Raw genomic sequence first — 25,073 nt, 5'->3', positions numbered from 1 at the left:
ATGGGTTGCCATACTAGGCAAATGTCATGACTTTCACTTAAAAAATGTGATTATTGCTCACTTTTGACCATTAAATTTGACATTTTTTTCCAATTACACATAAAACATAGTTTAACTGTTTAATGGTGAACCGTTAAGCACAATCTTAAACACATTTTAAACAATATTGACACGAAGAAAATTTGTCTATGGAAAAAAGTGCTCTGTTTCTGACAAGGTATCCAATATTGTTCAAATGGGATTGATAATACCAATAAAACACTAATGATCACCGATATGCTGAGAGGTGATGAAGCATATAATGGCAAAGGAATGACATTTTGTATGACATGTACTGTGTACAGGAGGAGCGAACCATCCGTGATCGGACCCTCCTGGAGGTGAGGGACTCGGACCATCCCATCCAGTGGAAGATCAAGTTTCTCCTGGGCAACAGCAGCAGGCAGATCTCACAGTGCAGGAACTCCATTCAGGGAAAGAGGCTTCTCACGGATGAACTGGGTAAGTGATGGGGGAAAATGTTCAATATATTTCAAGTCAATTATCTGTTAACAAACCCCTGTGTAAAAACACACATATTTCAGAATATGAGTTAATAAAACTGTAAAGTTTAAGTGCTGCTGAAGCGGACATTTCTGGCTCAGTGTATGATAGAAAATGGCCTTTAAAGATATGTATAGTAATTCAAGTCTACGGATGTGTGTAATAACATTAAATGAAAAACATGAAATCAAAAATTCCTCAGTTCCTGAAAAAATGCATATGAATGCATGCATAAAAATGCATGTTTTGCATGGTCGTGTAAAATTAACAAATGCATATATATGTATATTTGTTATATATATAAAATATATATATATATTTTTTTTTTTCATATGCATTTTTTATGCTGTTATAATGAAATTATTATTATATTATAATTATATAGCATTAGTGCATCTGGTTAATAGGAAAAATTTGGCACAAGACAAACCTTTACAGTAGTAAAATTGTAATAATTTGAGGCAGAGATTTGAGGCAAGTTGCAAAGATTAATATTACTTTGGCAGGAGCACTTTGCCTTTTTATGCAGAAGCATTTGAGAGTAAATAATAAGGAGAGTGGCAGGCAAGTATCTGGACAAATTGGTTGAATTGTAACTTGAGTTGACGGCACACAGTTACTGACCACACAAGGCTTTAATCTGTAGTTCAAACTGTTAATAGGTGCCTTTTGAGTATTTGCATGTAACCAATGTTCAATTTAACACAGACTTTTCTGTCTCTGCAGGTTATGTGTGTGAGAGGAAGGATTTACTGGTGAATGGATGTTGTAATGTCAATGCTCCCAGCTCGAGCCAGCATGTCTGTAAAAGCTGTCTGGCCAATGGCTGCTGTAGAATCTATGAGTACTGCGTTTCCTGCTGCCTCCAACCTGATAAGGTGCTTCAAACAACATATCTTTATCTTATGTTGTTACACAAATCATTCAGGGTGTCTGAATTGTAGTACTTTGTTAATTTCTATTAACTTGAAATATTGAGTACACTGTTAACCCTAATAAGTTAGAAGAACTCAAAATTACATTAAATATCTTATCTGATGCAAAGCATGCTGGGTAATAGAAAATCCAATTTTCAGGTAAATGCAAGTTAATTAAACTCAAAAAAATTGATCAATTCAGGTTACTTATAATTTGTCAGTTTCATGAACCAGAAAAAAAGTTATGAACACTCATCAAGGTTAATTCAATTTAGGTCTGTCCCACCGGTTCAATTGCTTGGTAACACAAATTCCTAATCATAAATCATATATATATTCAGATTTTTTTAGAAACTGCACAAGCGAATGTTGAGTGTAGTTGAAATGGTTTAAAAGTCTGTTCGACAACACTAAACTCTCTCTCTTCCCTGCTCTCTTTCCATCAGCAACCTCTTTTGGAGCGTTTTCTAAACCGAGCAGCAGAAGGGTTCCAGAACCTCTTCACCGCAGTTGAAGATCATTTTGAGTTGTGTCTTGCCAAGTGTCGTACTTCCTCACAGGTGAGCGTCACACTCAAAATGCTAGTTTGTTTTGTTTGTGGCTTTCCAGACAGGATGCATGAAAGTACTCTGCTTAAACTCATGTTGCTGTTGAGTATACCAGTCATTCTGAGCTTTTCCTCATCATGTTTTAGCAGGCAGAACTAAATCCCACCCGCTGTTGTTTTGTTTCAGAGCGTCCAACATGAAAACACCTACAGGAACCCGCAGGCGAAGTACTGCTATGGTGAGAGTCCTCCAGAACTGCTGCCTATATGACTCTGTTTGCCAGCGAACTGGCTTGGAATAATGAAGGAGATTACTTGCAGATCTTCTAAGGAGCCCCTGATGGGACAGTTAATGATCAGGAATTTGAGTGCACAATCATAAAGACTTGAAAGAGACTTAACGCTGCATAAGTGTGTAGTATCCGTTTTTACCTCATCAGTGGTGAAAATCTCGTCGAAGACTCCGCCCATTTCTTTTTTTCTGCTTGTCATGCTAAGATTAGGCTACTTTTTTAGTAACCTCGCTAATTTTATCTTTGCGTGGGATTCCGGAAAGAGACATTGTGTTGTTGTGTCATGCTAAAAAACACATGGATAGCACCTCAGATGATTTGACAGCACCCCTCACACCCAGGGGCAGTGTTTTGAGCTCAGATTTATGTGTACGACCTGCATGTCATCTACTATATGTTAATTTAATAAAGTAAATGTGATTTTCTGTATAGCTTTACAATTGAGGTTGTTTGTATTATTCCAGACTTCTCTAATTTAAAAGAATGTTTTGGGTTTAATTCAATGTCACGGTAAACACAGTAAACGTTAAAAATACACATGGTCTTAAAAAGTTTGTTAGCTTTAATTAAGGCATTAATATATCTTAAATTGGAGCAGAAAGTCTTCAGTTTATAAAGACAATGTATTACATGTTGCATGCACTGCAAAAAAAATTAAATAAATAAATAATGTCTTCCTTAAATCAGGATACATTTACTAGATATGGACAATGAAGATCCAGAGTTGTTGTTGTTTTTTTAAACTGAACTAAATTAAGTGAGTTTATGCTTTACATATATACATCTATATAATCAATGGAGTATGAAAACTTGTTTTCCCTTTGAATTAAGTTAATTTGACCAAGCAGCAATTTTATATTTAACAGATAATTCACTTAATTTTGATATTTTTGTTGTAAAATAAGAAAATTATTTTGTAATTTTTGCATCTATGTAGATTTTTTTTTTATTTGCACTGAAAAAATAAGACAAAAATACTGAAGAACCAGAACAACACTTGTAAACCCATTAAACGGATACAAAAAGAAAATCCTGGTGACAGGACACATTCATTCATTTAAAACAATACTCCTACAATATTCATATATTACTGTAACAATTTATTCAGTGATAATTGACATTATGCCACAAATGCTGCAACTTCACACGTATTTCTGAAAATTACACAGGATTTCGATTTTAAATATATCATTGGTTTAATCTCATTTAGTTTCCAATCATCATTGGTTTTAATCTCAAGCCTCATTTACTTAGACTTTAGTTTTTTGTGCTCTCTTGAATGTAATGATAGTTGTCAAGGCCTAATGTGAGATTTTACAGAAATTGCAATTCATTATGATACTGCCATACAGTCCATTCCTCATGTATCATTGTCAAATTTGAGTTCTAATTTAAAAGATGACCCATAATTCTTTGGGTGAGGGCGATCTTTGTTGGCACATCTTTAAATATGAGCACAGAAATAAAGAATTGCATCATAATTTGGCTTGCATGAGAATGAATACTGCCATATTTGGCTTTATGCTTCACAACATTTGGATTAGAATATTAGATGCCAACTGAATATCTTTCAGAACAAGAATAAGCACTGTTTAAGTTTCTTTTACTCTTTCCAAAAAAGCTACTATTGTTTATGACAATGTCAATAAATCATACGAGTATATATTTACCTCCAAATTCTGGTGTATAGTTCGGTAAACACAGTTTTCAGAAATTTTCATACAAATTGCCAACAGCCAAGATACAGAAGTCACTTGGGGATACATGCCTACTATTAACCAATTAATCATCCTGATTGTAAAAAAAAAAAAAACATCTGCATTGAAATTAGAAAATTACCAAGCTTTTTCATGGATACTTCTGTCAGTTTGATTAATGACGGCCAGCAGAGACTATAATATTACACTGCAGACAGAGTCAAACACCTGCTTCCTGTTCATACAATAAACATTCTGAGGATTTTACACATGGCTACTAGAATTTGTAATCTTCATTTTATTGTTGTATTGTATTGACAATATGTAAGAAGTTTAATAGTATAAATATTATTTTAATGTTATATATATATATATATATATATATATATATATATATATATATATATATATATATATATATATATATATATATATATATATATATATATATATATATATATATATATATATATATATATATATATATATAGTGGCAGTATGTTTACTCTGAATACAAGATACTGAAAAGCACACAAAATTTGATATAAATACATTTTATTTTATTAAATTATCATGCAAAACAATACATATAAAGCAACATTAACAGAAAAAATATTTTCATGAAAAATAGAGTATCGACATGTTTAAAATACTGAAACCTGCAAAAATTGTCAATTTATTGTTGTATTAAATTATGATGCAAAAGTCATAATATATGACAATAACAATACTTTTCTCAAAATACAAAACACTGAAAAGGTAAAAAGAATATAATAAATAACATGTAATTGTATTAAAGAACAATATGGATGAAGAAACAATTATATAAATATTTTAGATAAATAGTGAGCATATTTCTTACTAAAAATACAAAATATAAATAAATGTTACAAATAAATATAAATAAAAAATTAACATGACGACATACTGAAAAAGCTGGTAATGAGAGGATTGCTTCAAGAGGATGTGACCAAATCTTGTTTGCACAAGGTATTGTTTGGTACAATGTTTACCAGTTCACCCAGAAATTCTACAGAGTTATTAAGAACAGTCTTGGCCCACTTTTTTCGTTTAAATATTTTTTTAGATGGGAAGACAGGCTCTGTTATGTTTTTGCATTCACATATAGCTCCTGCAACACAGTGCTCTGTAACCTCAAGATCATGAGTGGTTGTATTTAATTCTTCTAATATGTGTTGCGTGGAAGACTGTATTTCACTTTGGAGTTGATATATAAGGACAAGAGCCTTCTTTATGAAGTTAAGCCCACACCGAGCTTTCTGCATTTTCGCTTCACTGGACAAATTCTTCAAGTCAAGTTCTGAGATTGGTTCCAGCAATATTTGTGAATGTCCGTTTGCTGAGAGCTGAAACAAAAGAGAGATGGTTCGCATATTAAAAGGAAAGCCTCTGAATTATCATTTACAAACTCTGCCGTTTCCAGTTAAGTCATAGTTAGATTGAATCTAATGTAATGATCAAGAAATAATAACGAACTCCAGAAAAAATATATTTCTGACAGCTACTAGACGTGTAACAATACAGTGCCACAGTTTTGTTCAATACACTATACTGATCTCACAATACTTCAAACAAAACCAAAACTGTGTTACAATTGTAAGCATTTTACATTTATGAATTTAGCAGATGCTTTTATGCATTGAAGGTACACTTGTTTTCAGTTCTTGCTTTTCCTGGGGATCGAACCCGTGATCTTGGCATCTACTGTTTGAGCGATAGGAAGGCTGTAATAATTGTTTTAATTATTACTTCTTAGACACATTATAATACTGCTCACTAACCAAAACAGAAATATTCAAGATTCTACTAAAAATATTGTATTTTATTAAATATTAAATTCTATATTTTAATTTATTCATTGTTATTAAACGTGTGCTTATATTTGATGTGCTCTTTATATGTGCATCAATCAGTCTATATGATTCTCTTATTCTAAAAGCCTAACTTCATTCTTTCTAAACTTAGATATTTGGTTGATACATGATAGATTTTGTTGCAGTTTTGTATTGGGATATATTGTGACACTTAACAGCTACTTTTAAATATTGGTGATCATCATTATCATCATAATCATCATGTACATGGAATGCAAAAGCGTGTTATTAAAAGCACACTTATAAAAAGAAGTCTTATCACTACACGAATCGCCTAAAATTTTAAGTATAAAAAAAAAATATTGTAACAGAGTATCAAAGTCCATATCGCAATTCTTTAGTCATAATACAATGAAACAAAGATTAATTACTGGAGTATAAATAATATGATTTCTGTCATACAACTTCAAAATCTCACATTTAATTCAATGTTAGTTGATGTTAATTGTTTGCAATTTAAAACCTACACCAATAATACTAAAAAGACACTAAAACATAACAGTGGCATAAAAAAAACATTTGGGCACTAAATCTGACTTAAAATTACTGCATTACATACCTAAATATAAAACCAAGTGCCAAACTCTGCATTCATACATGCAGTAAAAATCACCTTGAGACCAGCACTGATCAAATATTGAACACTGTTTGTTGGTTTAGATATCATATGTGATGCAGTGACAGTCAGACACTGTTAAGTGTGGCTTGAAAACAGCTACCTTAAACAATTTTCATTTTTGCATGTAAATCTCCAAAAAACAAATGGCAAGTAATGCATTTCATTAAATGTGAAATGTTAAAGTAAAAAAAGACCAGAATGAAAGATACTCCAGTAATCCTTTAACTACATTTTTACCATAACTAATAAAAAAATTTTTTTACGGTGCAGAGTGTTTAATGTAATGTATATCTTGAGCTCATCAGCATTTTTATCTTATCTATTTTTTTTTATCAAATACAGAAACAGAATGATACTTACATATTCTTTCAATAGCTTTTCCATTTTACCCTTTGTAAATTCTAATCTCTTTGTAACATGACATTCATTTACTGAACTGTGTGTCATCGCCTGGATCATTGCTAAAATCAACAAAATCAGAAGTCCTAAAAAGAAAAGTACATTAGTTAACGCCAGTCATAACATGCCATCTACAGCAAACACACAAAAAAGTGAAGCTCAGAAAGTTAATAAGAGATAGAACTTACCAGTTTTTAGTTCCATGGTCAAAATTAAAAGTGTTCTTTACTCTGTGTGCTAGAGCAAATTCTTCAGAGTATGATATGATTTCATGTCAAGTCAGTCAACTTTCCATCTTTTATACGCCTTTGAGTGCTTAGTCACAAAAGGAAATGTGTCTAGCGATTTTATCTCTCACAAAGACTTTCAATTAATCTAGCATAAAAACGCTTACACATAAGTCTTATATAAGTCAAATGAGTGTTATACAGACTTTCACTCTTGCAACTGGCTGTAGGTAAATCTGAAGTGTTAATTATCAGTTTATGATAATGCATTTCATGCAATGTTCTGATCATGTGATGTGTGATTTAATCCAGTGGAATCTGATTTTACACTCAGTTGATAGATGGTGAAAATTCAAGTTTTATGTTGCATATGTTGCCTTGAATGTGAACGTAATGTGGTGCTTTGTGACATTGTCACTCACTGCAAAGTTTAGCTTTAGTTTAGCAAATACTTCGTTACTGTACTTAAGTAGATTTTTCTGGTATCAGTCCTTTACTTCAGTATTTATTTTTCTGACAACTTTTAACTTTCACTCACACAAATATCTGTACTTTCTACTTCTTACATTTTCAAAAACAATCCTTCAAACATTTCTACACTATAGTGTCATCTCTCTCTCTCACTCAAAATACACAAAAATGGTCTCACATCCATACTTTTTACTTAAGTACATGTCAAAGCCCATACTTCTTTACTTTAACTTGAGTAAAAAAAGTATAGTCAGCACTTCAACTTTTAAACTTGACTATCTGTCCTTCAACTTGAGAGAAAGATACACTTTTGTGTACCTTTGCCATCTCTGGTTCTTTGATACAAACACAGTAGGTTGTGTCAGTTTTATCAGCCTATCCATAAGGATACATATTAAAATACATATCTAAACAAAGTCACTGCTCACATGCTTTCTGTTGAAATTTTGTGACAGCGTTTGTCATTACCTAGATGTGATGTCACATTATTTTCTGTGAATATAGTGGGAGATACAGTGTGTGTTTTATATTCCTCTTAAGTCATTTTCTATTCAAAGTTACATGTTCAAATGGAGATTTCCATCCAAGCTGCTTAGAAGAGACTCAGTACAGTGGCATAAACGGAGGATATATTTTTCCTTCGAAGTATTGTGCCCTAGTGGCAAAAGAACTGGTAACCTTAAGATTGTAAGTTCTAACCACAAAAGATGACTGACTCAGCAATAGACATGCCGCATGTTAATTTGCATGATTTGCAATCTATCTGCATTTGCTATTCTCTTGCCGACTCTCACAAATGTGTTGTTGATTTCTTGTAATGATGTATATTCTAATATTTTCAGTGTCAGTCATTTTAAGCAACAAAACTTCAGAACTCTTTCTAAACATAGCAATTGCATTGGATGACAAAAAGCCTTTTCAGTTCCTGTTTTCCTAGATTTTAATTTCAAATGCAAAGTGTGTGTGTGGGTGTGTGTGTGTGTGTGTGTGTGTGTGTGTGTGTGTGTGTGTGTGTGTGTGTGTGTAAAGAAAAAATGCTCACCAAGGCTCCATGAATTTAATCAAAATGCATTAAAAACAGAAACATTGTAAAATATTATTAATGTTTAAAATAAAATTTGTAAATGCAACTTATTCAGCAAAGCTGAATTGTATATGCTGATTTGTTGGTCAGTTATCACCTATTATTTGTGCTCAATTATTAATTTTATCTCTTAATATTATCAATATGTTATTTTTCCACATGTAGAACCTTTTCATACATAAAAAGGGTAACTTTACCATTTTGGACTATAGCAGCTGTCACCATCACATTGTGTTTTTCAAGCGTTTCAATTGGATTTGAACTGTTTTACAAGGTTTGTTATGTGCAATAAGCGAGCCTGCATAGCAGAAGAAAATTAACAAAAATGAATAAATGAATAAAAATTCCGCCGTGTAAATAGCAAATACGTCATGGCACGAGCGCAAATGACTCTTAAAGGGAATGGAAGATGAGACTCCGATTGGTTTATTGTACGTTACGCCTACCCCCAAAAAACATTACTCATTAAGAGAATAGGGACAACCAGTTTAGACCATGCGCCAAAATTTTTTCCGTCATTAAAATAGCAAAAGTGGTTTTGGACATGCCCTGAGTGCACCTGCGCCGTGCGCTTTACACTTTTTGCGTTTAGATCATTAAAATAGGACCCTAAATGTTTCGAGAATAAAGTCGAAATATTACAAGAATAAAGTAAAATATTACAAGAATAAAGTCGAAGTATTATGAAAATACATTTTCACAAAGAAAACAGATTCATTTAATGAATTGTTTCACATAAATACAGCAATCTGATCATTAAAGAGATTGAAAAACAGATTATTGTAAGACACATAATTTGTGTTTCACTATAAAACTGATTTTGAAAGGTGAGACATATTATAAGTAGGTCTATCAAAAGCACGAATCTTATTGCTCATGGGAGATTTTAATATTCACGTTGATAATACAAATGATGCATTAGGACTTGCACTTACTGACCTAATGAACTCTTTTGGAGTCAAGCAAAATGTCACTGGGCCCACTCATCGTTTTAATCATACACTAGATTTAATTATATCTAGATTTAATGATATAGATATCGTACCGCAAAGTGATGATGTTACAGACCATTTCCTTGTATCGTGCATGCTGCGTACCACTGATATTAACTATGTGGCTCAGCGTTACCGTCTGGGCAGAACTATTGTTCCAGCCACCAAAGACAGATTCGCAAATAACCTGCCTGATGTATCTCAACTGCTATTTGTACCCCAAAATACACATGAACCAGATGAAATGACTGGAAACATGGGCACTATTTTCTCTAATACATTAGAAGCTGTTGCCCCCATCAAATTGAAAAAGGTTAGAGAAAAACGTACTGTGCAATGGTATAACAGTAATACTCACTATCTCAAGAAAGAAACTCATAGCCTTGAACGCAAATGGAGAAAAACTAACTTGGAAGTTTTTAAAATTGCATGGAAAAACAGTATGTCCAGCTATAGACAGGCTCTAAAAACTGCTAGGGCAGAGCATATACACAAACTCACTGAAAATAACCAAAACAATCCAAGGTTTTTATTTAACACAGTGGATAAATTAACAAATTACCAGATGCCACCTGATTAAAATATTCCATCAATGTTTAATAGTAATGAGTTTCTTCACTTATAAAATAGATAACATTAGAAATACAATAGCGAATGTAGATTTCTACAGCGTCGAACACTTCAGTTTCATCCATCGCACCCAAAGATAAACTGCAGTGCTTTACAACTATAGTACAGGAAGAGGTAAATAAACTTATCACTGTATCTAAACCAACAACATGTTTATTAGATCCTGTACCCACTAAATTACTGAAGAGTTGTTACCTGTAGCCGAGGAACCGTTTCTCTATATTATTAACTCGTTGTTATCTTTAGGTCACGTCCCAAAACCATTTAAGCTGGCCTATTTCAAATCTTCCATTTATGTTTAAAATTTTAGAAAAAGTTGTGTCTGCTCAACTGAGCACCTTCCTGCACAAAAATGATCTGTATGAAGAATTTCAGTCAGGTTTCAGGCCCCACCATAGCACAGAAACTGCACTTGTTAAAATTACAAATGACCTGCTTCTTGCTTCAGATCAAGGCTGCATCTCATTTCTAGTCTTACTTGATCTTAGTGCTGCGTTCGACACCATAGATCATGACATACTCATAGATAGATTACAAAACTATACAGGTATTCAAGGGCAGGCTCTAAGATGGTTTAGATCCTACCTGTCCGATCGCTACCATTTTGTTTATTTAAATGGGGAGTCGTCTCATTTATCACCAGTAAAATATGGAGTGCCATATGGATCCGTCCTAGGTCCCCTTATATTTTCAAAATACATGTTGCCCCTTGGTAATATTATCAGAAAATACGGGATTAGTTTCACTGTTATGCTGATGATACTCAGCTATATCATCTCAATGAGACCAGATGAAACTTCTAAATTATCTAAGCTAACAGAATGTGTTAAAATGTAAAAGATTGGATGACCAATAATTTTCTCCTATTAAATTCGGATAAGACAGAGATATTAATTATTGGACCAAAAAACAGTACACAGAATCTTGTAGATTACAATCTGCAACTAGACGGATGTTCTGTTACTTCTTCCACAGTCAAAAATCTGGGTGTTATAAGAGACAGCAACTTGTCTTTTGAAAATCATATTTCCCATGTTACAAAAACTGAATTCTTCCATCTTAGAAACATTGCCAAGCTACGAAACATGTTATCTGTTTCTGATGCAGAAAAGCTAGTTCATGCATTCATGATCTCTAGACTGGACTATTGTAATGCACTTCTAGGTGGTTGTCCTGCATCTTCAATAAACAAGCTACAGGTAGTCCAAAATACAGCAACTAGAGTCCTTACCAGGTCAAGAAAATATGATAATATTACCCCAATTTTACAGTCTCTGCACTGGCTACCTATTAAGTTCCGTATCAGTTACAAATTATCATTACTTACCTATAAGACCCTAAATGATTTAGCTTCTGCATACCTAACTAGCCTTCTACCACGCTACAACCCATCACGCACCCTAAGGTCACAAAACGCTGGACTTTTGGTAGTTCCTAGGATAGCAAAGTCCACTAAAGGAGGTAGAGCTTTTTCACATTTGGCTCCCAAACTCTGGAATAGCCTTCCTGATAATGTTCGGGGTTCAGACACACTATTTAAATGTAGATTAAAAACGCATCTCTTTCGCCAAGCATTCAAATAATGCATCTCTTAAATTGTGACTGCAGTTGCATCTGATCAAATGCGCATTCTTATTCTTTAGCTTGGGTTAAACTAATTAATTTTACTTTGTTGGAATAGCAGCTATGCTAATGATGTCTCTATTTGTTTCTATGTTTTGCCATGGGATTTTACCTGAGAAGAGATGAAGCTGACCCCTCAGAGGACCCCAGATGATGCTAACCCTGAATCAGCAAACTTGAATTGCTATTGGGTGGCTGGCGCACTACAAATAACGAATGCAATAGAAAATATGAAATATTATTTCCAAGCATACTGTCCCCGCGAGTATGATACATGGTATGATTTCTGCTAATAATCCAACATATATTTGAAGTGTATTTAATAAATATCATGTTCTTGATATTAAGATGTTTTCGCGAGTCTTTAAAATTGACTCTTCCTCATCAGCGTAAGATGCTGCATCTGCTCGGACGCAACAATATTCAAATCAATTCCAGTGGCCTGCAACTTCTCCCGGTGCTCTCAATCCGGGACATGTACATGCGCAATAAAGGCCTACTCTCAAAATAATAGAACTTTAATTTCTACTATTTAAATTCTCGAAACATTTTGACTTTATTCTCGTAGTGTTATGACTTTATCCTCGTAATATTTCGACTTTATTCCATAATATTTAGACTTTATTCTCATAGTATTACGACTTTATTCTCGGAATATTTCGACTTTATTCTCGGAATATTTCGACTTTATTCTCGGAATATTTTGACTTTATTCTCGTAATATTTCGACTTTATTCCCATAGTATTACAACTTTATTCTTGTAATATTTCGACTTTATTCTCGTAATATTTCAACTTTATTCTCAAAATATTATGACACTAATCTCGTAATCGTAGTTTTTTTTTCAACATGGTAGGCTACCAAAACGCCGTCGTACTAAAGTAGGCTAATACATGTGTATTGGAAAAAGAATGTTGCATGTAGTCTTTAGAAAAAAGCACCACAATTTCCTGTGCACCTTATTCGTCAGCCACTGCAGTTAACCCGATCTCATAAGAAAACATAACTATAGAATTAACTAATTGCTGATTTCATATTGATACGAGCTGAATAAAGAAAGCGTGAAGCTCTGCCCCTAAACTCAACCATCAAAAAGATTGTATGCAATGAGATCATCAACCTGGATTACACGTGTAGGGGGGTGTAACAATAACCGTGCTTATTAATTTTGTGATTCTTGTGCACAAAATAAATAAATACATAATTACTTTATTCTACAATTTCTACATTTCCACATCAACCTCGACATCTCCATGCTGTGTGGATGTGAGTCTGCAGACATTGAGAGCGAGTCCTTCACAGCCTCGTTTACATTCCTGTCAAAAATTCAATATGGGCCAATACCGACTAAGGTCTATGTACTGTAATTCACTTTAGATAAAAGTGCTTAAACTTACTAAATTTAGAGACTCCAAATTATAGATTAGCAATTACTTCAATTAATTATTGCAAAAGTGCAACAGTAACGGGAAAAGCATAAAACATCTCATTTTACGAATGTAGGCAATTCGACACATCCTCGATATATTTGAAACTGCACATCACAATTTTGTGAGGGAAAGTAAAAAGGCTGTGAGAAAATGCAAACACATGCTTTAATTAAGTCTTTATGACCACATCCACTTTGCTGTGTTCCATAAGAACATGAAAAATAATCGAGGCACACAGATCTTCTGTGTGATATCTTATCTGATTATTGGTACTCAAGACTCAAATGAAACTGTTTCCCCTGTTATTGCCAGATCAATTTCCATTCCGCCAAGAAGAATTTTGACTCTTAAGCCACACAAAAAAAAATCATCATATCAAAGCAAGTGGCTTTTAATACCAAAATGATACCAGACTTCCTCAAGAACTAACTAAGAAATAACTCATAGATGGCACAAAATCTCACCTTAATTCTTTTGATGAATGGGTATTCTATTTAAAATTTGTATAATTTCATCTGAATATCAACACGAGTCTATGGAAAATAGTGATTTGTGACATTATATATATATATATTTTTTAGATTTGTGGAGTACAAATTGTTGTAAAAATTAAAATTTTGTGTAAAATGTTTATCTTTAATTAAAATATGGGTAATTAAAAAATAAATTAATAAATAAATAAAAACGCTTTTATCCAAAGCGACTTACGTGCATTCAGGCTATCAATTTTTACCTATCATGTGTTCCCGTGGAATCAACCCCCAACCTTGTGTTTGATAGCGCAATGCTCTACCAATTGAGCTACAGGAACATGTATTAATTAAATATGTAAATATTCATACGCCTGTAAGTAGGTCATAGAATTCATAGAATACATTTCTTCTAAATGAATCTCTTTAACTAAGAATCTGTTTTGTCCGCTATATGTATATACACACACACACATATTTATGTTACAGTGCCATGTATTAATGTTACAGTGACTTTTGCCACAGATATTCGGATGTTATCAAAAGTCACAAGTCACAAGGCGGATTTGTAGAATTCTGCAAGAAAAATATATGCTATAATTCCCCTAATGTTCTGATATTCCTATTACTAGGCTTTGACTGGGTGGAAGGTGTTATATTCGCAGTGCGTAGTTTTCCTTCCTCCACAGCTGTATAATTGCAGGAAATGTTGAGTAATTAAAATAACCTGTGCTTTTCTGCAATAGAAATACTTGAGTAAGTATTCCTTTTTGTGGTAAGATAAAGTTGTTCACAAACAAATATCTAAATCTTCAATCTGAAGATACATATAATGATAAAGCAATTGCAACATCACAGCACAGCATTAAACTACCTTTTGATGTAACAGACAGAGCTAATCATGGCACAGGAAAGTTTCAAACTGACCAAAATGTTTTTATTCAGTTTTTTTCCCATGTGGTCTATAACTGTCACATCCTGCCCGAACCACTTCTTGCTCAGACTTTTCTATGTAACGCTGTCAGATTAAGATGTATGGCTTTGTGTCACGTACAAGGTATGATGTAAACTGGCAGATAAAGCAGTTAGCTGGAGATGGGTACTTTTCAATGGCCAGTATAACAATTTTGCTTTGTGCATCATAAACTTTATCATTGCCTACATGCACCTTTATCTTTAAATAGACATATATATATATATATATATATATATATATATATATATATATATATATATATATATATATATATATATATATTAAAATGTTATTATAATTACATTAACAAGATATTTTATATTGGGCAAAATCAGTGTTCATTTTGACTGGAAATTTTGATTTAGTCCTAGTCTTTATCTTAAGATGAAAATGCTTAATAGTCACATTTTAGTTATTTGAGTCTTTCATAGTTTCAGTCTAGTTTTAGTAGACGAAAAGTCTTTGCATTTGTGTCACCTTTTAGTCATTACTTTTAATCAAGCTGCAGTTACCAACATTTTTTGGTACAAAAATTGTGATTCATTCTAATAAGCTTCTAAATAAGCTTATTTAAAATATGAATCAAGGATTGAATTGGGAAAAACTTGAATAAATTATGACAATTTAAATTTTTGGGTGAACTATCCCTTTAACATTATTGAAAAGGGAGCAACTTATAAAAATGATAGTTGTTCATATATAATACATTTAATATATATATAACTTAGAATTTTTTAAAAAGAAGCAGAATAAAACAATAAGAAAAATACGAAAGAGATAGGTTGCCACACACAGGTTGCCAGATTGAAGACACCAACAGGAACGAGCACATTTTCAGCTCCTTAAAATAGCAATGCGCCAGCAATGCGCCTGAACACACCTCTTTTTTAGACCAGCACACCCATGGGCGCACAAATGGGTGCAAATGCATTTGCTAATTAAACGACGTGGCACTGGACAGGAAAAACCACAGGATGGTTGAAATGTTTCTGTTGAAAGTGAAATGATTGTACAAAAAGCATTACCCTGTTGAGAAAGCTTGATTTGGTTGATTTCTGCCTCATCAATTTCGATGATAATTATTTTGTATTATATTATACAGTTAACCATTAGCTACCCGTAAGATGCCTTCTGAGAGATATAGCCCTGATATAATCATCGTTAATGACACACGCCGCTAATAGAAATAAAATCTGTTGATTTTAATCATGATCTGACTCAGTTTAATAATACTGCCAGTGGAATCTGAAATGATGGGAGTTGGAAAAGAATGATTTTTAATACGTCATATATTTCTTATTAGGGTGTCAACTCAGGTCAATGGCTGCCATTGTTTTTCTACAAGCTTTACTCCCACATCCCTTTTACAGCTTTTCTCTTACAGGAAAGCAGTCTAAAAATATTTATGACTTAATATGGACTAGACATTTTATTTTCCAACAATAGAACGAGTCAGTCTATTGTTCGTTATCTGGCTCGGCTCGGTGTTCATCTTCAGTTCTCTCTTCACAGCAGTTCAGTCAGTGTACTGTTTGAGTAAATGAATTATATTGGTTTGTTTGAAGTCAGAGGGAGTTTCAGCCACATTAAAAAAGTCTTAAGTCATTTGTGGATTAATGCGTATTGGAGACGCGAACCGTTAAAAACGATTCAGTTCGATTTGGTGAACTGGTTCAAAAAGATCCGGTTACATCGAATGATTCGTTCGCGAACCGGATATCACAAACTGCTTTGTTTTGAACTCTCAAGAGAAGACAATGCTGAATAAAGTTGTAGTTTTTGTTATTTTTGGACCAAAAATATATTTTCGATCCTACAAAAAATTCTAACTGACCCTCTGATGTCACATGGACTACTTTGGTGATGTTTTTCTTACCTTTCTGGACATGGACAGTATACCGTACACACAGCTTCAATGGAGGGACTGAGAGCTCTCGGACTAAATCTAAAATATCTTAAACTGTGTTCCAAAGATAAACGGAGGTCTCACGGGTTTGGAACAACATGAGGGTGAGTTATTAATGAAATAATTTTGCTATTTGGGTGAACTATCCCTTTAAATACTTCTAGGATACAGACGTTGCCAGCAATCAGGAGGTGATCAGTGGACTCGTGGGAATCTATTTGAAGCTGCAGTCATTGAAGACAGCCCAGCAGATGTTGGTGTGTTGGAAGATAAAGTTCTTCAGGACCTAGCAGTTTACAGTATGCAAAACCATGTTGCTGGGACTGATATATGGACTGAACTTGAGCAACCCTCCTGAACTCATGTACATTTTTGGAGTACTGAAGAAGTTATTTCTGGAGCCAGTTCCTGTTCTTGGAATAATGTTTGATTGGTTACCCATGTATGCCAATTGCTATTTTGTGTAATTTTGTAATGTGGTTTCAACTGTATTTAACTGTAATTATTTATTGCTTGTTTAACAAATACACTTTGATCATTTGTGATATCTTGTGGAACCACTGTCCATAATTAAATTAAGTTTTTTGAGTGCAGAGTGCTTTGGAAAAAAGGAGAAAGTGGTGCGCCTAGCGTTTTCCACATGTTTTCAGTCGTGAAATGCAAATGTGGTTTTGTTTTGAATGAGAAAATTAATTTTGCTGGACTTGGTTGAGACCAACAAGAACATTTGGCAAGTCCAATGACCAAGTCCGACTGCAAACACCAATGAGTCCGAGATGATAGAAAAATGTCTTGAGTCCGGACTCGAGTACTACAGCCCCAAAACAAATTTTAAGAAATGCCTGAAAACAGTATTTATATAGTCATTTATTTAACAAGCAGCACAGTTCCAAACAAGGTATGCAATTCCTTTGACACTGTATAAAATGTACCAAAAATTAATTTTAGATAAATGCACATAGTATACAAAAAGCAAGAATAACAAATGCTTAGAATCATTACTGACCTTACACATTTTATGCACACCAGTAACCTTAGTCTTTGCTGATATTGATAGAAATGAGATCAAATAAACATGAAAATAGCTCTTTAATGGCACTGGAATTGCATTAACAATTCGTTTATTTTTAATATTATGATCTCAAAAAGCTCTTTGACAATTATTCTTATGCTGCACTTGTGCCCTGGAAAAATAGATTGGCTACATAAAGAAAAAAATACATAACACACACAAAGTAACCCTAATTATTAATCTAATGTTTTGCTTGTTGATGCTAGTGTTTCTGTTTCAGCAGCTCTTACAAAAGCATTGAGTTTAATTATAACAAAGATATTTTTCTCTCTAAAATAGCTTCGTTAATTAACCAGTTCTGATTTCTGGATTTATTAGTGATCGTGCCATCAAAATACAATCAATAAGTGCATTTCTCCTTGCATGAATTTGATTCTCCATCAACTCAATTTCTTTAATTTATCACTTCTTGTGTAAATATTTGTGCTTGGTTCACTAGAAGTGAATTAATATTGGTCCCATTAACAGCAGCCTATTCTGGCATGAAACAAAAATCAAGAGGGGCATGTTTTAGCATTAGCAAAGGCAAAGTTATTAAACCTTACAATTTCATTAGGCAGATAGCTGTGCAAGAAGCATATCCCTAATCAAACTTTAAATCAGTTGACAAAGTGACACTAGATCCAGAACTCACTAAACCTCAGCCCTTATCAGTTTATGAGCAAATTGCCAAATCAAATTATCTTGATAAACTTTAAAGTACTTATTTATTTATGCCTTTTCTCACTAATGAGTGAATCTCACAAAAACAAATTATACACATTTCCTCTCAAACCCCCATTTAACTTCTGAGTACTTTTAAGTGTGGGTGAGAATTGTACTTTCTTTTGATTCTCACTAATGTTAAAAAAATATTTTTTTTTGTACTGTAAAAACAAACACTGATAAGCAATTACTTGAAGTACAACTGGATGTATACATACTTTCCTATAATGTAAAAAAGATTCATATTAAATAAAAAATTGCAGTATATTGATAGGATTTGAAGGGAGGTGTATTAAAATCGCATTTGATTCCGTTTAAAGGAATAGTTCACCCAAAAATGCAAATTTGCTGAAAATGTACTCATCTTCAGGCCAAGATGTAGATAAGTTTGTTTCTTCATCAGAACAGATTTGGAGAAATTTAGCAATACATCTCTTGCTAATGGATCCTCTACAGTGAATGGGTGCCGTCAAAAAGAGAGTCCAAACAGCTGATAAAAATATCACAATACACCAAAAATAATCCAAATGACTCCAGTCCTACATTTAATATTTATGTGTTTGTAAGAAAAACATCCATCAAGATGATTTCAACTTTTGCTTTCAATCACTTAAAATGCCAGTCCTCCATCCATATAATTGCTTTCTGAATCAGAATAGAAATATTCACAGATCAAGCACAGTTTACAAGCATAAACAGTCTAAAAAATTCTGAAAACATATGTACGTGGATTTTGATGTGAGACGACAAGGAAGCAGAGGAAGTGTTATTATGGATAATGGACAGGTATTTTGACCAAAAGCAGCGGTCTAAAATTAAAACCCATTATTTAACGCAAACATACAGCTTTTCACTTCAAAAGATGTTAATTTATGGAGTGGAGTCATGTGGATTACTTGTGGATTATTGTGATGTTTTTATCAGCTGTTTGGACTCCAATTCTGACGGCACCCATTCACTGCAAAGGACCCATTGGTGAGCATGAGATGTGATGCCAAATTTCTCAGAACTATTCCTTTCAGTAAAATATAATTTGTACATTAGGATTTCGTTTTTGGGGTGAAATATGAGCTGGATATGTTCTTGAGAGATTTACCCAACTTTGTGTAAATGTGGTTTGATACAAAAGAGCCATTCATAACAGTATGACTTTGGTATTTGCGAGATATGTTTGAAATGCTGATTCAAAAATCATCCAAATATTCACTGTCAGTAACTGCTTTTCTAAGTGCAATGTTTCAGTGACACCATAATGCTGTGTTCACACCAAACGCGAATAGAGCGTCTGGCGCGAATGATTTCAATGTTAAGTCAATGCAAAGGCGCGTTTACGCGCGTCTGGAGGTCTCGCGGCGCGAATGGGGCGTTTAGCGCGGCGCGGAAGACGCGAATTCGCCTCATTGAATTCGCGAATTGAAGCGCGAATTGAGCGTTTCGTGCGATACGCGCGTTAGGCGCGAATGGTGCTTTTGTGCATTTAAGCGTTTGACGCTTAAAATATATATATAGGTCCTTTATTTTATTCTTGTCTCTATAGAAAAATGAACTTTTGTAATATAGCTCTGGTTGACTGCTCACTGACAACATCAGTCTTTCCTCTTGTTGAATGAGTGGAGAAGGGTATTCCTGCACAACCGGAGGCTGCAGGAACATACTATTGATTGAGTGACTCCTAGCAGGCTGTTGATTGGTTAATGCGGCGCGAATTGACGCCAAATTTCAAATTTTTCAACTCGGGCGGCAGACGCGAATTCGCGTCAAACGCTTAAATGCACAAAAGCACCATTCGCGCGAAACGCTCAATTCGCGCGTCAATTCGCATCATTCGCGCGAACTAGACGCGCGAATGAGGCAAATACGCGTCTTCCGCGCCACGCTAAACGCCTCATTCGCGCCGCGAGACCTCCAGACGCGCATAAAAACGCGCCTTTGCATTGACTTAACATTGAAATCAAATATATATATATATATATATATATATATATATATATATATATATATATATATATATAACATATTAATAGATTAATTGAATAAAGGCCAAAGATAAGAAACGTTTCGTTTTACCCCAAACAAATTATATTTTAACTTGAACCACTAAAGAGACATCAGAGCCAGCGGCAAATGTCAGAGGGTCTAGCCGAGGTGAGGCTGCTCTCGGCGGATACTTGAGCTCTGAGCTCCCGCTGATCGCATGGAGCTCATCTGCGCAATCGGCGAAACACATTTTTTTAAATAGACACTGTCATTCTAAATAAATCGCATATTTGAGTTTAAAACAACTACATTCTAGCCTGAAATACTTTTAAAACTACATTTCATGACACGATAACAGTAATATTTTGAAAAGTATCCTAAAAAAATGGCGGTTGAAAATGCTGAGTGAACTCAGCTGGCAGAAGCCCCCCCATGACGCGAATTCGCGTCTGTTGTGAAGTTAATTTCATGCGCGAATGAAGCGCATGATCTCAAAATGGTCAAGCGGCAAACTAGACGCGGTAGACGCGAATTTGACGCTCTATTCGCGTTTGGTGTGAACACAGCATAAGTTGTTAAAACAATAAAATGTATTTAGCCTGACCTTAAACAGGGTTACTTAAGAAGAAAAAAAACTGATTCTGACAATACTGGAAGACGTCTGTGTGCAATACTCAAAGAAATAATGATTTTTGCAGAACATAATGACAGCAGCTAAACCAAAGGGAATTTCCTGTTGCACATTATAGTACATTGTTTTATCGTTACCCCGAAAATTAAGAAATAAACATCCAAAAATGGATAACGTACACTCATCTTATAATTCAGTTAAGTAAAAAATATGCTTAAAATAATCGATCATTAACATGCCACAAAAATGTCCTTTCAAATCATGTCAATACTTTGATTAATGGTAATGGTATTTTTCCACAAAAGCAAAATGCCACCTTTTTTAAGTTTAGGCCTGTTTTAAGCCCAAGCTTTCAAATGCAGTGACTGAATTAGTAATACTGTGTGTAAGTGGCTCAAATAAGATCTACCATCCACCGTGTAGGTTTTTTTCTACATTTTTTCAACTGGACATCCTCTGAGCTTGAAGCATCTCAGTCACGCTCACTAGATCTTCTTCTGGCACCTGAGACAAAAAAAGATTTAGGCTGAGATGACACAAAAACACAAGGACGATTACGTCCCCATCCAAACATGCAAAAATTTTTTAAGGATGTCACATGCTGTCAGCTGAACAACACACATTGGTATGAAGTTTTGTAGGATGGGAGTAAACAGAGATGCATCATCTCATAGCAATCAGCTCAGACTGATATGGTGCATGTTTTCATGTAGAGATGGATGCACAGAGGTATTTATGGACAGACACAATGATGCATGCATGAAAATACATATTTTCAGAAGTTAAAAATACCCCTCCAAAAATATTTCTAAAAAGTATTTAAAAAAAATAAAAAGTATTAAAAAAAGTATTTTTTTTATTTTATTTTTTTTAAACTCTACACGTGGTCTTAAACACAATGTTTACAGTAGGACCCTTAGAAAATTATATAATAATATAATAAATAATACAAATTAAGTTTTAAATGTATTTAAATGCTAACCATAATTATTATTATTAACAACAGCAACCATAAAATAAATGCTTATATAAAATAATAATAGATATAAAATCAAATAAAAATTACAATAATAATTGTTTTTGTGACACTGTGGCAAAAGATGAAGAAACAGAAACAGATGAAGGTCATGACAAAGTAGCGCAGGTTTGAACTATTCCTCACACTTCCTTTTCTGCTGTAAGGTCATGTGAATGTACGATTCTGGTGGCGAGGACTTCAGGCTTGCACTGAACGATTAGATCATTACCATGCCCTATATAATAAAATTCTGCATATGGTATATTTGGGTTTTTGTGGGAAAACATCCTAAAAACACTGATGACTGAATCATGTCTCTTATTAGACATGAATGAATTTTGAATAAATCATGAAGGACACTTCTTTTCCTGTGCCTTCTTGAGTGTCAGAATTAAAAATAAAAACCTACATTGAATTTCCTTCCTTCCTACATGTTACTATATGGGGGGGGGGGGGGATTCCAAAACTAGTATGTCAGTGGGAAAAAATATGCTGATATTTCAAACATTTGAAAATTTCCATGTTTACGGTTCTCTGGTGTCATTTAAAGGTCACATGACCTGCAAGTAAGCCGATAAATTATCTAAAGTGTTTTAATTTTAATAAAAGTGTTTTTATTTTAAAATTGTGTATTACATGTAATCCAGATTTCGTAATCAAATTGTAAAAAATTAAGTACTTGACTTAGATCACATTACTTGTTTCAACGTTTATAATTAGTTTACAGTTACTTTTTATGGACTGCACGAATTGGACAAAAAAATATTGTGATTATTTTGTCATATGTTGTGATTGCGATTTGAACTGTGATATACTACAAAACTACAATATTTGACATTCCATGCACAATGTTGTGAGTCACCAATCAGAAGCAAGTATTTCAGAGAGTCCCGTAAGGTAGCACATTTTAATATTAAATTATACTGATGATCTAATGATCAATCGCCTGACCAATCGGGAACAAGAAAATTTCTGCTAAAATATTTGAGGGTTTCCAGGAAAAAAGGAAAGAATAGAAAGCAAGGACAACCAGATGATCTGATTTCACATGACATCATGGAAATAGGCAGTGTTGCGAAAATTGTCCAATTAGATCAGATTCAGAAATTCGTCTGTTTTCTGGTTACTAGGCAACCATTTGCCTCCTGTTGCTCAGTGTCACACAAATATCCAAAAAGATTCAAATGTACTAAATATACATGCTGTAGACTAGACACATATCCTCTACAGACTGAATGTCAGTAGATCATTAAGGGCAAAATAAACACAGGGTGATCATTATCTTTTATCACCCTGAATGGGTCTATTAATTATATTTATGCATTAATGCAATGCAAAAACCATATCAGTCAACTACTACACAGAGCTAAAATGTTTCGTGTATCAAAAAGAAAAAAAAAAAAGATTACCAGAGCATGATCAAAGCTGAAGGTGCTAATGTAATATGCTGATACATTACTGTCTGCAAGAGGCTGAGAGATCTGAGCAACTATCCCACATTCATCTGAAAAAGGAAACAGAGAGAGTGAGATAATGGCAAATAACTGCAATAAATGTGTCTTTCTGATTCAATATGTTGTGTTCATCCATCTATCACTCAGCTGAACAGAATTTGTGCTTGTATCGACTAGGATTTGGATCAGACAGGAAAATATTAAGGGAGTCATTTATACACCTAGGCATTCTAAGAGAAGAAGCAATCGAGCACCAGAAGAGGACAGCAGTTTGTAAGTGTTGTTTCTTTTCTCATTAGACTTTAACACGGTTGTTGTTGCAAGGGAACATTGTTGTTTTTTATGGTGTAACGAGTGCTCAAGTGTTTGTTTGTGTGCATATCGCGTGGCTTTTCAGTTTCGGTTTGGTAAGTAGTAAGACTTGGCCAGCTGAATTCAATAACAAGGTATCAGGCGAGTATATAATTGGTAAGTACAATGACTCAAAACTCATCTGTTTAGCTGTGCATTTATTGAATGAGCACTGTGCACTGTATTTTATGCAATCAGAAATTATTGAATGTCTTAAATTAATTTTAAATAAAAAAATTAATAATTTTCAAAGGTTTTAAATTCCTTGTTTTATTTTTATGATTATTTTATTATTATAATCAAAATGTGCTCTATAAATAAACTTGCCTTGTCTACTATTACCACTAAAACTCGTAAATGACACTCTTTATGTTGGAGGCAGTGAAATCTAGAGGCCCTATTTCCTCTACTATTCTACCCTCTATTCCAATTGGTCTCTGGAACTGCCAGTCTGCTGTAAACAAAGACTTTATTTAATCTACTGCTACTCATTCAAGTCTCAATCTCATGGCCCTAACTGAGATTTGAATCAAACCTGAGGACACTGCCACTCCTGCAGCCCTCTCCATTTAACCTTTTCCCTAATTTCTCCCAATTGAGCGAGGAGTGGAGGTAACGGTCTACAAATAAATAGAAATTTGATCTTCAACCATCTCTTACTGGCAACAATTCAGGCTGCTGACTTCAACACTCCGTTTGCTTCATTTGACCTCAAGCGAGTGTCTACTTTATCTACTCACAAATCAGGTAACCAATTAGACCATATATTCACACTCTACTGCGCCACTGATAACACTTTCAGTTACTCTGTTTAACACCTCAGACCACTTCCTCATCACTTCTAACTTGGACTGAACACCAAACTTCACAACAAATACACACTCTCTCTCCTCCCTCTCTCCACTCTCAGAAGAAGACTTATCCTTTCCAATAATACTGCCTGTCCACCTGATTCTATCCCCACTCGCCTCTCTCAAGCCATTTCTTCTTCAGTTATACCTGCACTAACTCACATTATCAGCACCTCACTTCACACTTGATCATTTCCCACAACATTTAAGATGGTTTGGGTAACCCCACTGCTTAAGAAACCATCTCTAAATCCAGCACTTTTCCATTCATTGCAAAGACACTTGAGCAAGTGG

General features: G+C 34.0%; 1 protein-coding gene across 3 annotated transcripts in view; it reads right to left on the bottom strand.

Annotated features, from left to right (window-relative positions):
• Positions 1 to 109: 109 nt before the first annotated feature.
• Positions 110 to 25,073, bottom strand: part of LOC132140003 (cytosolic arginine sensor for mTORC1 subunit 1-like) — a 38,249-nt gene continuing 13,285 nt past the window's right edge. The window contains exons 8-10 of one of the 3 annotated variants that reach the window (XR_009433697.1): positions 23,533 to 23,627; positions 6,872 to 6,996; positions 5,153 to 5,364 (exon numbers count right to left, since the gene is read on the bottom strand). Coding sequence is in view for 2 of the 3 variants with exons in the window: in XM_059548752.1 (XP_059404735.1) it covers positions 21,547 to 21,609; positions 23,533 to 23,627 (158 nt within the window). In the remaining variant the exon portion in view is untranslated. Of the gene's footprint in view, positions 498 to 5,152; positions 5,365 to 6,871; positions 6,997 to 21,431; positions 21,610 to 23,532; positions 23,628 to 25,073 lie in introns of those variants that run through there. The other 2 variants (XM_059548753.1, XM_059548752.1) reach the window with 2 other exon arrangements.

The sequence above is a fragment of the Carassius carassius genome, chromosome 4 (assembly GCF_963082965.1).
Source record: "Carassius carassius chromosome 4, fCarCar2.1, whole genome shotgun sequence".
NCBI lineage: Eukaryota > Metazoa > Chordata > Actinopteri > Cypriniformes > Cyprinidae > Carassius > Carassius carassius.
This window is presented reverse-complemented; position numbering and strand designations above follow the sequence as displayed.